General features: G+C 36.8%; 1 protein-coding gene and 1 pseudogene across 2 annotated transcripts; one reads left to right on the forward strand and one right to left on the reverse strand.

The window, feature by feature from the left end:
• The first annotated feature begins 51 nt into the window (after positions 1-51).
• On the forward strand, positions 52-7,424 carry LOC123203158 (annotated as a pseudogene).
• A 135-nt stretch (positions 7,425-7,559) lies between these two features.
• LOC123203157 lies at positions 7,560-16,264 on the reverse strand. 2 transcript variants are annotated; one of them, XM_044619353.1, is made up of 16 exons: positions 15,987-16,264; positions 14,855-15,257; positions 14,528-14,753; positions 14,203-14,442; positions 13,990-14,099; positions 13,724-13,822; positions 13,528-13,615; positions 13,132-13,361; positions 11,944-12,128; positions 11,554-11,753; positions 10,059-10,391; positions 9,704-9,805; positions 9,168-9,465; positions 8,427-8,575; positions 8,062-8,346; positions 7,560-7,851 (listed from the first exon to the last, which is right to left on the reverse strand). In XM_044619353.1, the coding sequence occupies exons 2-16, from the start codon at positions 15,151-15,153 to the stop codon at positions 7,678-7,680; spliced, it is 3,018 nt and encodes a 1,005-aa protein (XP_044475288.1). In that variant the 5' UTR covers positions 15,154-15,257; positions 15,987-16,264; the 3' UTR covers positions 7,560-7,677. The 2 variants fall into 2 exon arrangements, with proteins under 2 accessions (XP_044475288.1, XP_044475287.1); XM_044619352.1 differs by having other exon boundaries at positions 14,855-16,264.

Consider the following 16,264-nt stretch of genomic DNA (forward strand, 5'->3'; position numbering starts at 1 on the left):
TCATTTTTAAAAAATTCCTCATGCAGGGATTGCATCTTCCTCCGAGAAAATTCTATTTCGTGAACGGTCCATAACGGTCTGTCAAAATTCATACTTCCCGTACAAATGGCGAAATTTCCTCCCGCCATACTCTCCTTGCAATCCAGCACCGAAACTAACTTCCAACAATCTTTTTGGTTTCAGCAACTTCCACCGACGTGAAAACAAGAAAAAGATGCTCCGTCTCTGTTTGTTACACCGCCGTTACTATCGGTTGCCTCTTCGTCGCCACATCTCTTCTTCCTTTAAAAACATCCAACCTCCTAATGATCTAAAAATTACCCAACATACCCATCAACTACCGCCACCACGCTCACTTCAAATTATTCAGAATTATCTTTCTCCTCTTTCCACCGCCAATGCTTCCTCACTCTCTCGAAGTTCTATTTTTGCCCTCTCCGCTACCGTCCTTGCCGCATCGATCGCCTCCGTCGCATTTTTCCCCGACGACAACCCTAATGATAACGGTAAGAGAGATACTAATCCAATTCACGAGTCATTTAGAAGAATTATTGACCATGTAAAGCACACGGGCGTCGCGGCTTCGATTTTGTGGCAATCTTTGAGCTCGGTTTTGTCGAGTGCGAATCACGAGGTGAGGGCGGGATTCGAGTTGAGGGTGGCGGCGCTGTTAGCGGATATATCTGCAGCTAACTCGACGAGGAGGGCTGCGATTGTGGGTGCAGGTGGAGGGAAAGTGGTTGATTGGTTGTTAGAGACGGTGGCGGTTGGTACGGACGAGTGTGGGACTCAGGCGGAGGCGGCAAGGGCACTTGCTTACTTGATTTCTGATCCGAATGTGTCTAAGGATGTGTTAGGGCGGCCTCATGCTGTGCTGTATTTGCTGAGGTTTATTTTTTCGTGTCAACCGAGGTCCAAGAAGGTCAGTTTGTATTTATTTTTGTTTGGTTTGAGTTCAGAGACTTTTAAAGCGTTTTTTTTTTTTTTCCATTTTTAAGTTTGGTGAATTTTAAACTGGACTGATGGATGGGATATTTGAAATTATTGACCTAAAATACCATGTTGTTGGTACTTCAATGCATTGCTAACAGCTTTGTAAATTATCAACCTTTTGTGAATGCCATTTACGTTTTTCATGAAGGAGCACAGGCTAGCCAATACAAAAGGCAAAGCATGATTAATCCGCATCTCATATGTTTTTTTTCTAGAAAAGACAATTCATGCTTATTTGAATTTTTTGAGACATAGTAATGGTACAATTTAGGTGTGCAAATGTATATGTACCTGCGAATTCACCTATTTCAGTTGAGGATCAGAGTAGAAATATAAACCTGTTGATATGTTTTGTCCAGTCCAAATTATTTCTGCAGTTAAATTTTGGTGGTAATACTTAAATATGGCGGACAGAAAACCATTCAGGGTTTCTTAAGTGATATTTTATCAGTATTATTGGTATCCTGGGCATTGTCATCAAATGCTTTCTCGTGATAATGCTGATGCTTCTGAATTGTGTTTTACCATTGATATATAGCTTTTCTGTGGGAGCAGCATTCATGGTGTAGTTCATTCGATATTTCTGATTCCCTGAAAGGTAGGAGCATGCTTGTGGCTGCCATCATGGATGTTGTCACATCCAACTGTGATAGTTTAGAAAAGTTATTGTTTGAGCCATCACTGCCAGGAAATGCTGAAACAAGGGATATAGCAGCGGCTATAGAAGTTATTGAGGAAGGTGGACTGCATTTTGATGAGCCACAAAGAAATGATGATGATGATGGTGATGGTGGTGGTGGAAAAGGAATGAAGGGGATAGGGATTAAAATTCTCGAAGGTACAACAGTTTTGGGGCTTTCAAGAACTAGTGAGCTTATGGAATTGGGAGATTCTGATGATGTTGAAATAGAATCAGTTTGAAATCCTCCTAAAACCCTTGCCTTGCTAAATAAGCATGATAGTTTATTAGCACAAGCCAATTTGTCTTCTGCTGTTGTTCCTGGTCTGTGGGATGACTTGCATTGTCAGCATGTTGCTGTGCCTTTTGCTGCTTGGGCATTAGCCAATTGGGCAATGGCATCAGGGGCCAACAGATATCGTATTCAAGAATTGGATCAAGATGGGTATGCTGTCATGAGTGCCTTAACAGCACCTGAGAGATCTGTGAAATGGCATGGGAGTCTCATTGCTCAGTTGCTCTTGGAGGATCGCAATCTGCCATTAAATGATTCTGTGTCTGATTGGAGTTCCAGTCTTCTTTCAACTGTTTCTCAGGCAAGTAAGAATGAAGACATTCCTTTGTCTCTGATGGCTTTGTCTGCTTTTTTGGTTTCTATAGAGAGAAGCCTTGTTGCACAAAAGGTGGTGATGGAAAAAGGTCTTCAGCTGATGAGAGACACGGCTAAGTGTACAATAAATCATAAGGAGGTGCAAGAAGCTTTGGCAAAGGCTTTGAAATTGCTTTCCTCTGTGGACATGCATTTATCTCTTGAAGAAAGTGAGAAATGGTCTGGCATATTGATTCCTTGGGTTTTTGGCAACTCTTCTTGTGACACTACCCGGTCTTCAGCCACAAGAATCCTATCATGCATTCTTGAAGAGTATGGATCATCGTCTATACCAATTTCTCAGTGATGGTTAGCTATTTTGCTAAATGAAATTCTGGGTTACAGCAAGATATCCTCTGTTAAATATGGCACACCACCTAAAAGTGATAAAGTGAAGGTACAGATATGCCTTGTCATTGATAAATTTTCACCATTTAAGTTATGCTTTGTGCTGAATCTGTTTCTAATCTTTCTGTTTTTTTTCCCCCACTCTCAAAGTTGACTTAACTACTTGATTCCCTACCGCTGATTAAGGTGTTTAATTGACTTCTGCAGACTCAGATTGATCAGTCAAATGTCCTTTTTGCCACGCAGACTGTTAATCAATTAGCAGGGACTGTTGTTAATCTGGCTGGAAAGCAATTGGGAACAACCACTGAATCTGTTGAAACATTTCCACTATCAGATCTTCTTTCTTTGGAACCTTTTGCAGGACCTCTTAAAGATTTAAAGAAAGATAGTTTGCCTAAAGTTGATGCCATAGATTCTGCTCTAGCAACACTTAAGGGTATCAAAGCACTAACAGAACTTTGTGATGAGGATTCTGTCTGTCTGAAGAAATTAGCCAATTTTGGGATCTTGTGCTTGCTGAAACGCTTTTTGTTACATGATGATTATGAGAAACTTGCTGCTATGGAAGATTATGATGCTTCAAGAGCCCTAGAAGCAGATAAGAGGGTTTTAGATGTTCCTGGTGAAGCATCTATTTTAGATGCAAATAATCCATCGAGTGTTCGAGTTCCACCAACTGCTCACATTCGAAGGCATGCAGCTCGACTTTTAATTGTCCTTTCAGTACTTCCTGATGTCCAGAAAGCTGTTATAGCAGATGAAACTTTGTGTAAGTGGCTTGTGGATTGTGCTAATGGAAAGATACAAGGTTGCAGTGACCTTAAGACGCAAAGTTATGCTAGGGCCACTCTGTTAAATATATTTTGCAACCACCAAGTTGGCAGAGATTCTGCCAATGCTAATGCTCTTGGAACAGATGTTGCAAATAAAAATAGAAATTGTCCACATTACAGTGACAAGCTATTCTTAATAAACCCTGAGCTGCCCCACTGGAAGTGTCCTGAACATAAAGATCAAGATGTTGCTCAGAGAGATAAGCCTCCTGGTCAGTCTGATTCTCTTAACAGTGAGGGTACACTTGTTACCGGACCTTTAAATGATGGTGACTTGTCTAGTTCTGTAAATGCATCACAGAAAAGCTCAAAATCAGAGGTTCCCCAACTAGATATTGTCTTTGTCCATGGCTTGCGTGGTGGACCTTATAAGACTTGGCGCATTTCCAAGGACAAATCCTCTACAAAGTCTGGCATGGTTGAGAAGATTGACCAAGAAGCTGGGAAGCTAGGCAGTTTTTGGCCAGGTGATTGGCTTTCAGATGACTTTCCTCACGCTCGCCTGTTTACTCTCAAATACAAGGTTTGCTTTAAGTATGATTGAAATCTCTTGTCCACCAAGCATATTGTGATTGTTTGGGTCTCGAGAGGTCGCATTCCCATGATTAGGATATCCACTCTATTTGATTTGATTTGATTTTTTTGCTTTTCTTTGGTTACAGGCTTGCATTATTAATCTTCTGACTCTTGATTAAAATTTGATGCAGACTAATCTTACACAATGGTCTGGAGCTAGCCTGCCACTTCAGGTTTGTACTGTTTGGTTTATAGTAAGGATCTACCTTATACAACGTAGACATTAACAATCTGAGTTTTCTAGCAATATGCATGTGTCTGTTTGGATGAATTTTGTAGACTTTCGTAAGCTTGTAATGCTAAGTAGTATTTAACCAATTATGCCTGTCTACTTCAAGGCCCTGGTTGGCTTCAGTGTAACTGTTTCAGGAACTTGTTAAGGAGGGACTTTTTGAGGTTAATAATGACTCCGTTTTTCAAATCCAGTTCTTCTCCTAGCTAGGTTGATCACAGCAGTAGCCATTAGTGTTTCTCAGACATACCTTGGAAATTTTATTTAATTTTTATCTGCATTACTAAATGTTGCAGAGTTTCTTCAATAAGAAATTTCCTTTGTATATTAGCAGTTTCAACTAAGTTTGCAAACATGTAAATATCACTCTTTACTCAATACATGCTTGAAATGTACAGGAAGTCAGCACCACGCTACTGGAGAAGCTTGTCACTGCAGGTATAGGGAACCATCCAGTTGTATTTGTGACACACAGGTTCACCACATGTATTTAGTTGATATTTATTATGATCAAAATTCTCCTTTGTAACAAGTCCATAAGGCAGTTCATATATGTTTTTGAGAAATTTATTTTCTGCCGTTTCTATATTGGGCAATCTTTTTAGAGTTTTGTCTGTACCAAAACCAAAATATGGGTGCTGTGAAGCTATATTGTGTAAAATATTTTGATTCTTTGTCATAGAATTTAGTTGTTCTATCCATTCGTAGCTTCCTTGTATTACATAATTACTTGTGCTATCTTGCAGCATGGGTGGTCTGGTTGTCAAGCAGATGATGCATAAAGCAAAAACAGAAAATATTGACAATCTTATGAAAAACACAGTTGGAATTGTATACTTCTTCACTGAATAATTAGATATTTATATTGATCTCTTCGAAAATTCTTCATTTAATTTATTCTTTTGGTGTTCACTGTGATTTCAGGTGTTTTACAGCTGCCCACATTTTGGAAGCAAACTTGCAGATATGCCTGGGCGAATGGGCCTTGTGCTTCGCCCAGCTCCAACTGTGAGTTCATAATCTCTATAAAGAAGGCTAATCTTTTTCATTAATTCTGAGTTGGCAGTGCTAAAATAATTCATATACATATATTGATGTTGATTGCATTGGATGGTTGTTTTTTCTTAGATAGGGGAATTAAGAAGCGGTTCTCCAAGATTAATAGAGCTTAATGACTATATTCGGCAGTTGCATAAGAAAGGAATGCTTGAAGCCCTTAGTTTTAGTGAGGTAATAGATCAGCACTCTTTTATACCTACTCTTTAATACCTGAAACTTCTCTCCCTGCATACAGAAGCCAGTGTCTTTCTGTTTTTCTTTGCAAGCTTCACAGGCTTGTACTTACTACTTTGCAGACCAAGTTAACTTCAATTGTTGAAGGTTATGGAGGATGGGCCTTCCAGTTGGAAATTGTCCCGATTGAATCAGCATATCCTGGATTTGGAGAACTTGCTGTAAGTGTTAAGAATATATACATTAATAGTATTAATATTGAGCTCACTTTGATAAATCAGTATTCTCAAAGTCTCTGCGGCTAGGTCTCGAGTAAAATGCGAGTTTTGAACAGCCCGTAGACAGGGGATGCCTGCCAACATCTCATTGGCTTTAATTTTGCATTGCAAAAGAGAGAGAGAGAGAGAAGGGGAGAGTGCTATTCCCTTCTCATGTATACATATGCTTAATGCTTGTGACACAATTAATTTGTTCTGACTTTTATCTATAGCCACATACTTTTAACAGAGTGACCCTATTTTTCGAGTTATAAAGGTCAGTTAATGAGTGACATCTTGCTCTGAGAAAAATAAATTGCCCAGAGTTTATTAGATGGTTAAATTTAAGGTAGTTTTGTAGAAAATTTTCTAAACAACTGTCAGATCCAATTTTTTTCAGTAGGTTTCTTGTTGTCTTAAGGGATGCTAAAAGGACCCTGAAATCAGTAGTAGTAATAATTTCCTCATGAATTCAGTTTCCATGTGTTTAATTGAATAACTTGGATTCAAACCTTGACAATTATGAGAATTACATGGATTTTGATTGAAAGTGTAAAAACAACTTGGTCAGAGCTATTTCTAATTTTGTTCCTTGTTTTGTTGAAACAGGTATTAGAATCCACAGATCATATAAATTCATGCAAACCATTCGGTCGGACAGATCCTTCTTATGTAAAAGTACTAGAATTCTTGCGTAAGATAAAATGCCACCATACATAAAGCTGCTTCTCAGCTCTCTTGTTGAGTATTATTTGTGATAATCAAACTAGAGTACAGTTTTGGAGGTGCGCTTTGACTCTACTGGTCATTGGGAACAAATTTTGTTGCTCTGGAGTCCACCTGTTGACGAACCAGTTTAGGTAGCTTGCCTGTAAATTTTATTCTTCAAGACTTCACCATAACTCGTACATCATTCCTTATTCTTTTAACCTCTAACTGCACATCTGACATTGAACCCTTTTTTCATTCAGCTCTGTATATAACACCTGTAAATCAGGTTTTGGAAATCTGGATTGGAACGATCAAAATGTCTTGCTAAAGATGTTGAATGGTCAAGGGGAAAGGAAATTGTTATTCCATATGCTAGCACTTCATATGCCAAGTACTTGGAGGAATTCGCTGACAGAAGTTCCCCAATTATTCTTGTCCCATTTCTGCAATATATACTTTTCGCATATAGCTGGTGGTCAAGTGATTTCAAGACAGGTATGCCTTAACCATTGAAGCTGGAATTTTTTAAATTCGTGAAATCTTAAGAATAGATAGGTCAAAAGGAAGGTCAATCATAAGCTCGTGCATTCTAATTGGTCATATGAATAGAAGGCAGAATATTTAGGGACCAAAATAAGTAGCTAAAATACACTCATTATGTGATTGACTTACCAAAAAAACTAAGAGGGATATATGTTTGTGCGTGTGGGAAAGAGGCCGTGTGTTGCAATGCCAGAAAGTTCTTACTTAAGGGAATGGAAGATGAGGGTACAGAGAAAGAATCGATGTTTAAGCTGGCGAACTTTTGTCCGTTGTCTCTTTTTATCTTCTTCATTTCATCTTAGAAGTACAATATGAAACAATGTTGCATTGTTACCCAAGTCCCTGTTAACTAAGAAACAAGGCAAAGAGACTATTCCCCACCGGAACTAAATAACATCATTCAAGCAATTTCTGCATTCAGATTATTAGAGCCCAGACAACTCAGTAATTGGTGATAGATCGGAGAGAAACTGAGCTGCATTCACTGCTTGACGGCATCATATGGAAGCTATAGGGAATTTTTTTCCCTTTTTCTTTTCATTAAAAAAATTTAATAACTACAATAATGTTACAAAGTTTGAGTAGATCAGCAACTAACCAATCCTTTACTGACTGTGAAATCAGCTTTTTTCTGTTTGTCGAATAACAAACTGATCTATAATCCTTACAGTATTAATCGGGTCCTGGTGCGGCGTGGCTGCACTCCATTTGCTAGGAAATTGTCGAAGGTGGCTCGGTTGCTGTGGATTTGTCTCCCGATCCCAATCAGGATCCAGCTTCCATTCCTTCGGAACCTGCACACTATACCATGTTAATAATCTGTCGACACATGTACCCCAGGCTTCAACACTCCTACCATTTAGGCATCCATATTTTGAACAAATTAAAGATAGAAACTAATAACATAAAAGAGAGAGAGAGAGAGAGGAGCTAATAGCATCTTAAATGATCCAAGAAAAAACCCATTGTATTCAAATTGCTAAATAGTTGATAGCTCTGATTACCTTATCAACTGCAAGAGTGAAAACTTCAAGATCTCCATCACGATTGATGTGAAATCGAGTGAATGCCTTGTAATTAGCAATTCGGAGAGAAGAGAAAGCTTCATCAAAGTGTATGTTAAGCCAGTTAATGCAGATGTACAAGTAGCTTCCAAACACTAATGAAACCACAGGTGTTGAGAAGACCCAGAAATAGAGAAAGACAGAAGAATAATATATGGCAGCACCCCCTCGAGAGAGTGACTCCATCCCCTTCTTGCAAATATTGCTCCGGGTTACAGCCATAACCTAACAATATTTATCCCATTAATATGCTGAGACAAATGAAGAAAAATTCATCATGTCTGGCACAAAGAGAGATTCCTAACCTCTGGAATGTCAAATGCAGACATAAGATACTTGATACATGCTGGATAAAGGCCAAAGGTCCATTGTTCTATACGAGCTCGAAGGCCAGTAGGATCTGGAAAGTGCTCTTTTTCTACTGATTGGTACCACTGGTATAAAGTGTGGTAACCTGAATTAAAAAAACATCAGTAAATAGCCCATTCTCAAACAAATCAGTCAATCAAAATTTGGATGAAGCATACTCGTCCCAGGATAACAAGAACCACGGAAGAGAATGAACTTCACAACCTAGTGGCAGCAAGCACCTCAAATATTTACGACCATTACCATTCACAATAAATAACAAGACTCCCACTTTGTTAGAGAGTTAACCTTCCAGGTAAGAAATAACAATTAAAGCTTAAGTACTTGAATATGACTAGCTGTCCTTTTCTCAGAAGCTTCATTTTCTATTGTCAAGCACAATAGTGTTATTAATCCTGATTAGAACATGAGATACTTCATTCCATCCAAAAGCAGACAATTTTATGATTTCGGTAATATTAGCAATACAAATAGGAAATGCTAAATGGAATTAAAAAAAAGAGACAAAAAATTACTGTCCACTTCTTAATAGAAAATATAAATTATAGGAGAAAACTCAAACATAAAGTAATGCAAAAGAACTACTACATTGCAGCTTCTAAATTCTCATGAATAATAAACTACCAGAAACATCCAAAGAATACAGAAATATACAAGGACCAAAAATAAAAACTCACCTGAAGTAGCAAGCAGGTTATGACGGATGCATGTCTCCACACCCAATTCCAATAGCAGCATCAAAATTATAGCTGCTGTCAGATGTGCAGAAACATGTAGCATTCCAATTATTACCCGCTTCTTCCGAGATGCTTTGGACGGGACAAATGAAATTGCTACAATTAGCAGCAGCAAAGTACCTGCCAAGGATACATAAGAGTGTTCCAGCACGTACACAAAAGAATTCCAAACCGAGCCAAAGAAATTCCTCAAGTGACCAGAAAATGAATCGTTTCGCAAGATGTGATCGAGCTTACACTAGAAATGGAGGAAAAAAATTTCAGTCATGTCTCAGCAACAAAATATGTCTATTCCTAGGAAAGCAAATGTGTTGTTGACCTATGAAGGTATATCAATGGTAAAGTGCAAACTATAAAAAAAAGAATGCAAGCGGCAAAAGATAAATGAGATCCTCATCATCTGGTTATCATAGTCCAAAAATACCTAATGCATGAGTAGCAATAATCAGAATCATTAGAACTAAACAGAATCTTACTTGTGGAAACATAGAAAAAGCTAACACAAAGTATATAATGCCACCAATGAAATCAAACTGCCAGTTCTTCTTTCGGAACTTCAAAATATTCCCCAATGCTATCTGCATCAAGTTAAAAAAAATTCATCTAAAAAGAAAAGGGAAATAATAAAATGATGTACACTGATAATGAATACCAATTTAGGTACTACTCATTGTGTGTTATTATATGATTTGGTGATTTTGAATTGAAAAATAAGGTAACATCGAATTACATGATGACACATCATTACTGGTATTCATTATACGTACACATAACATCATTAGAAGGAAAAACAGAGAGTTGAGATGCAGAGTTTAAAATTTTGAAGTTTACTCTGTTTGAATCTTCAAAAGAAGGATAAGCAGCCTTGCTTTCATATTTAGTCCCATAATATTCACTAAACTTACTGAAGGCGTGGGTGGGATGCAAAAACGCCCCACCACAACCATTCACAAGTAAATGTTGCACGTGAATAGGCCCATCAGATGGAACATATGAATGACGCATATAATGATGCAAGTCCCCAGCCATCCAGAGCTTACACCTTCCTTTCAAATAATCACATATCAGGTGCTTGACATTATTCCCAGAAACATCATTATAGTACCAATCAAGAAGCCAATTCGGTTCATGTGTCATGATAATGACAGAATCATGCTCTCCAACCTAAAAAAATATAAATAATTATAAAAGATTATTATAAGAAAGAAAATGGGACAAGCACATAAAGGCTAGGAATGGCTTCAATTGTATAAACAATAAGAAAGATAAAACAAGATTCCTGCTAATCAGCGCCTATAAATTTGACTGGGTAACTAAACATAATGGTTTGACAGGCTACATACCCGTAAGAGTAATATGGAGCACCTTATAAATTTGAATTTAACATTTCAGTTTGACTAAGAAAATCATAAGAATTATGTAATTTTGTAGATAAAGCTTCACTGACTCAGAAAAACAAAAATAATAATAATTTTGTCATGCCCAAAATGTCAATCAACCAACCATTTAATGGAAAATGCAAAAAGTTCAAGGTTTTATTAAAGACAGTAAAAAGGATGATATAAATAGGACCAAATTAAGAAACAGCATAATGACCTCCAAGTGGATCATAACTGAACTAATGCAATGGACATATACATGCAAATAATGATTCTGCAGAAATAAACACACTGGCACATAGAAGACATGCATCAACTCCCTAGAAATAGAATAACACTTAAGTTTCTCAGCCTAAATTAAATTATATGTAGAAGCTTGGTGTAAGCACATTGAAACTGAGAACAAGTGTTTTCATAACAGACTTCAAAGTATAATACCAAGCCATCAATTACAAGCACCCCAACTAAAGAAATATAATGTTAATAATGGCATATATCTCGGATAGATTTCCACCTGATAACATACTATTCAACACAAGTACGCTTGCAGGCTTTAAATCTGTTTATACACATCCAAGGAAAGAAAATATATACAACAGCAAAGACAAGAATAAATCCATAAATTTGCTGCATCCACCAAAATATATTTGCACAATGGCGAGCCAGTCCAACATCAGTCACCATCAAACACCATATACCTAACATTAATGATATGCACTATATTATAGCATGGCACAGAGTTTGGTCCTACGAATGTAATCTCCTCTACAAAGTTAAACACAAAACAACTAAGAAGAGACAAGCAAATCAAATTCTCCCTAGAATTTAAAAAAAAAAAAACAACGGATCAACTATCATACAGTAAATATAGCAACCAACCTCCTTCACTCATGCAACATTAGCCAAAGAGCATATCATAACAATGAAAATGTGAAAGAAGAAGGTACCTTTTCCATTATTAGTTCAGCAAATAACTTGAACTGGTACACATCAATATCATTGTGAAGAGCTAGATCAAGACCAAAAACCCACCATCTTCTTGGGAGTTGCAAAGCAAAATAACTCTTCTTCTGAGGCATAAACCAGCCACCCAACCAACTCTTATGGCATATATACCTCATAAAAGTATGCAGCCCATCGAACCAATCTAGAAAATAAAACCATTTCAAAGGCATTAAATTATGAATAGCAACAAACTCAAGATACAATGCCAAATTAAGGATCTACCAAATAAAGTAAACATATTCACAAGTTAACCATGCAAAGACAAGATAGCTTCTCTCAAACACAGAAAATAAATCTTTCAGAGATAACTCAGGCTGAAACTTGGAACCAACCATGATTTCCAGGAATGATGAAACACTGAGGCCCTTTATATTGCTTCAGTTCTGAAACCTCACCGGGTAGCTCAGGCTTGCTTACAGCAATATGTTCTTTTTTATACCATGGTGGAGGCTGAAGAGCATATTCAAAGGGCTGGAAAAGGCGCCTCTCATATGTGAATGCTGATGGATTAGGGTACCTGTAATGAATCCACAAATACAGATATATTCAAATAAGCAAATCAATGATACATAACTATACACTATTTGGGAGGATAATTATCCAAATGGTAGATACATTCCAATATTCTCAAACATATGCAACTGAACTTCAAACATTATAATTGACTTGAATGCTCCAGCAACCAGAGCCTAAATTAAAATCAGAGGCTCAAATATGTAGAAATATAAATTTTGAGCCATATCCAATAAATATCAGCTAACCAGTCAGATCATAGTAGCAAATCTTCAATATGCTCATTAACGAATTTGAACGCTAAGGTGCCAACACTCTCTTAACAGGGTACACATGAGTTCATTTTGACAGAATAGCTATTTGGGAATCACTCCATAGAAGGTCAATGACCTAAACCCAACAGCCCCTATCAGAAAAGCTGATGAATGTCAACAGAAGGGAGCCAATTGTGTGTTAAGGTAACAGCAGCAAGGAGGTAGGAAGCACAAGTTGGCAGAAAATATATAGGTTTATACAGTGGAGGCAGTAATGATAGCACTACAGCAGTCATTAGCAGAAATTGAGACAATTATTAATTCCAGCAGTGACTTAAATTCATTGCTTCGAAAATCAAACCCTGCTGTAGAACTGTTGCCATGGTTTCCACTTCAAATTATACAAATTCCAAATTAAATGAATGACTTTTTTCTTCTAAATAACACACCATAAATCAAACGAACTACAAAACCCAAAATATATAATTGAAATTTAATGTTTAGCTTTGAACAATGTCAATCTTTTTAAGTATGTCATCAACAGTTTTTTTTCACGGATTCAACTTACAGCATTTTACCGTTTCTTAATATTTACCACATCTAGCATAATCAATGATCTAGGTAGAGCCAATAACTACTGAGCCATTCCAAGGACTATCAAGACTGTCTTGAAGCAATGAGAGTACAATATTGATAAATAGTGGAAGTTGATCACAGGTTATAAAAAATCTCTAGTAAATATGCTCAACTTACGCAAGATCCCCTCCAATAAGTAACACATCTGCACGTGGTAAGGTGGAATCGGAATCACCTTTAATGACCCGAATAGAAGGCTGAGCAAGTAGCCGAGCCACAGAGTACGATGAGTTTCCACCATCACCAGTATCAGCCATGACGTCAAACCACAGTTCTTCCTTTTCACTAAAATGATCATAAAAAAAATCTCCTTGCTGAGCACCCTCTTGAACCTTGTTCATTGCTGCCTGATGATGGCAACAATTCACAAATTTGAGTTGAACAATTTTTTCTTTAGATTAATATTCAAAAAAATTAAAAGAAATAGGTGAATGCCAAGTTAATGAGAAGGTGAAGATCACCCAAGGGCTTTCCATTCACAAAATCTAATACACCAGTGATATGGGATTATACCTGCATCATGCGCATGTCAAAGCGGCCAACAAACAGAGTTACTGAAACCAGGAGGTCGAAAGCTGTTTTGAACAAATCAGCTGATGTTCTGTAAAATAAAGCCACTAATATAGCTACTTAAATAGTCTTCTTAAGAAGCATCCCCACAGAAAAAAAGAAATAAAAAAAAAGTGGTAGAGAAACAATAGACATATACCCTGAATACCAAGGAACCATGTCCAAGAACTCAGGCTTCATTTGCTTCTTCTTCATCTTTTCATATTCTTCAACTGATAAGGGGTGAGTAAGAGCCCACCTGATGACAGTTAGAAATCAATAAAACAGGACACAAACCAGAAACACATTAGAGTCAGAAATTGAAAAAAAAAAAAAAAAAGGCATAACTCATATAGCAGAAAACTTTCAATAGATTATAATATCATTCAAACCAAAACCTGTGCCATGAAAGGTATTCTTACTCACCCTGTTGACCTTTCCACTACATAGTTGGCAATGTAAAGGCCGATAAAGGTGGCCCACAATGAGTATATAGGAGAAATTTCATCTGATGAACCTTCATTGTCACTACCCAACTGCAAATTTGGAAGAAGAATGTTACAGTAGAAATTATTAACATGGTACAATCATTTCTAAGATGAAACCAGATGAAGTAAAATCAATGGCTTCTCATCATACCTTCCCATATAGAACCCACTTGGACAAAAGTGGATAATCACTTGCAGACCCAACTGGAGCAAACCAAGACAAGCACACCTGGTTTTTCAACTCATTCATGCGGAGGAATTTGGCAAGCAATGTGTTCCTCTCTTCTTTTTTCCAGAAAGAAAACCAATATCTTCGCTCAAGTGGTCTCTGTCTCAACATGGCGCGATTGCCACAATGACTATAGAATACACAGCAGAATATACTAATGACCTATAGGAAAGAAGACCAAAGAAACAAAGTAAGATAACACACATGCAAGGTACTATAAAAGACCAAGTATGCCTTCAGCACTTACAGCACAATTTTGAAGAATCGTCAAGATCTCTGGCCTTTTTCCAGCCACACGAGAAACAAGACCAAGGTACCAAAGGCCAAGAAATATAATGTGAAAGACAAGAAGAAACAGAATAGAAGAGAGGAATATTGTCAAAAACATTGATAAATTCATCCTCAGATCTACTCCCATTGACAGAAAACTAGGAAGGTGATACAGAGCTGCAACTAAAATCCAAGCTATATACCTGCACAAGTAAATGTAAGCTATCAACAACATCTGCCACTACTATGTTAACAAATATTTGAACCACAAAATAAAGAAAAAGTTTCTGATTAAAACACTTACCAGCGACTAAAATTTGAGTAGCTTGGTTTAATAGTCTTCCCTATAAATGGAGATGAAAAGAAATAGAAAAAACCAAGCAAACAGGCATACATAGACCACCATTTAATATTATTATCCAATTTTTCTATGAGGGTATGCATGTTATCCGATGAGATAAAAAACAGACAACCCACAGCCACAGCAATTATGGCATGACGTGAATGCTCATGTGGGTAAGGATGCGCATCAGTTAGAATTGTCCTAACCCTCTCCATTCTGAAGTTATCTAATAAACCAACAAATCGGTTATCAGAACACATTGATGTGTTTGCATTAACACAGGTTAACTGCACACAATTCAAGTTATTGTGGATCAACCACACTTCTTGAGACTAAAATAACTGTACTGGCTGGCTCCAGAACCCTGATTACATATCCAATAGAACAAAAGTCATTCAAAGGACTTGATAATATTTCTAGTTGATTAATAGCATTACAATTTAAGGAAAAGAAAAAAGTAAAAAACAATGGAAAAAAAAAAAGCAAAGACGTTTAATTTAATAGTCCATGAATAAATAGGATTGAACAAATTGGTGAAATATGATCATATCTTTTCATAATTAATGATATCCAACTTCAACATTTGTTTCAAGTAACATAGTGCATCATTGTAGTATAACAGCTGATCATTGTTTTTCACTGCAATCAACTATTACGCATTATTTTTAAGAAATACCGCGAACCACACAATCATAATAGCTCAAGTAAGAAAAATAAAAGTAACCCTGTATATTTTGCTGTCTATATCAGTTCAGGAAAATCAAAATTTCAGGTTATTTCAATGAAGTATAAAAGACTTTAACAAATTTTTAATCATTCACCCTCCCAACCTTTCCTCGATAACCAAACAGAGCATTAGGGCTTTTCTTAAAAAAAAAAAAAAAAAAAAAACCTCTACCACTGCAAACCGCAACCTACCAAAACTCATTTCCGACCAACAACATCCAAATCAAAGGAAATATGAAAGATAAAAATAAAAATAAAAGAATAAGCTTCTTTAACAATCTTTGCAAAGTTAATCGAAGTGAAATGAATCAAATAAACAAATTAAGAAGTGATGAATAGGATTGAAAATCATAGCAATAGAAAGTACCTGGGAGAAAATGAAAGAAAAAGGAAGCGTGCATGTGATGATGTGAGTAGAAAAATTAAAAAGAAAAAGGAAAATGTTGCGTTTATTTATCTTAAAACGACATCATATTAATGGCATCTGAGAATGTCTGTGGGTGGATTCTGTGGAACATTACAAGTCAATGGCATATTCCCTTCTCAGCCCGCCCATGATTACTTGCTTGCTATGCAGAGATAACGTGCTCTATAATTGATCAACAAAATTACGGGAAATTTCTATATAATTTTAATCCTATTTTT

Source organism: Mangifera indica, chromosome 19, assembly GCF_011075055.1.
Source record: "Mangifera indica cultivar Alphonso chromosome 19, CATAS_Mindica_2.1, whole genome shotgun sequence".
NCBI lineage: Eukaryota > Viridiplantae > Streptophyta > Magnoliopsida > Sapindales > Anacardiaceae > Mangifera > Mangifera indica.

Coding starts and splice junctions, on each gene's coding strand:
- LOC123203157 (XM_044619353.1), bottom strand. CDS start 15,153: ATGTGTTCTGATAACCGATTTGTTGGTTTATTAGATAACTTCAGAATG. Junction 13,362..13,527: donor TTGACATGCGCATGATGCAG/GTATAATCCCAT, acceptor TGCCATCATCAG/GCAGCAATGAACAAGGTTCA. Junction 9,466..9,703: donor CTTTTTCTATGTTTCCACAA/GTAAGATTCTGT, acceptor CTCCATTTCTAG/TGTAAGCTCGATCACATCTT.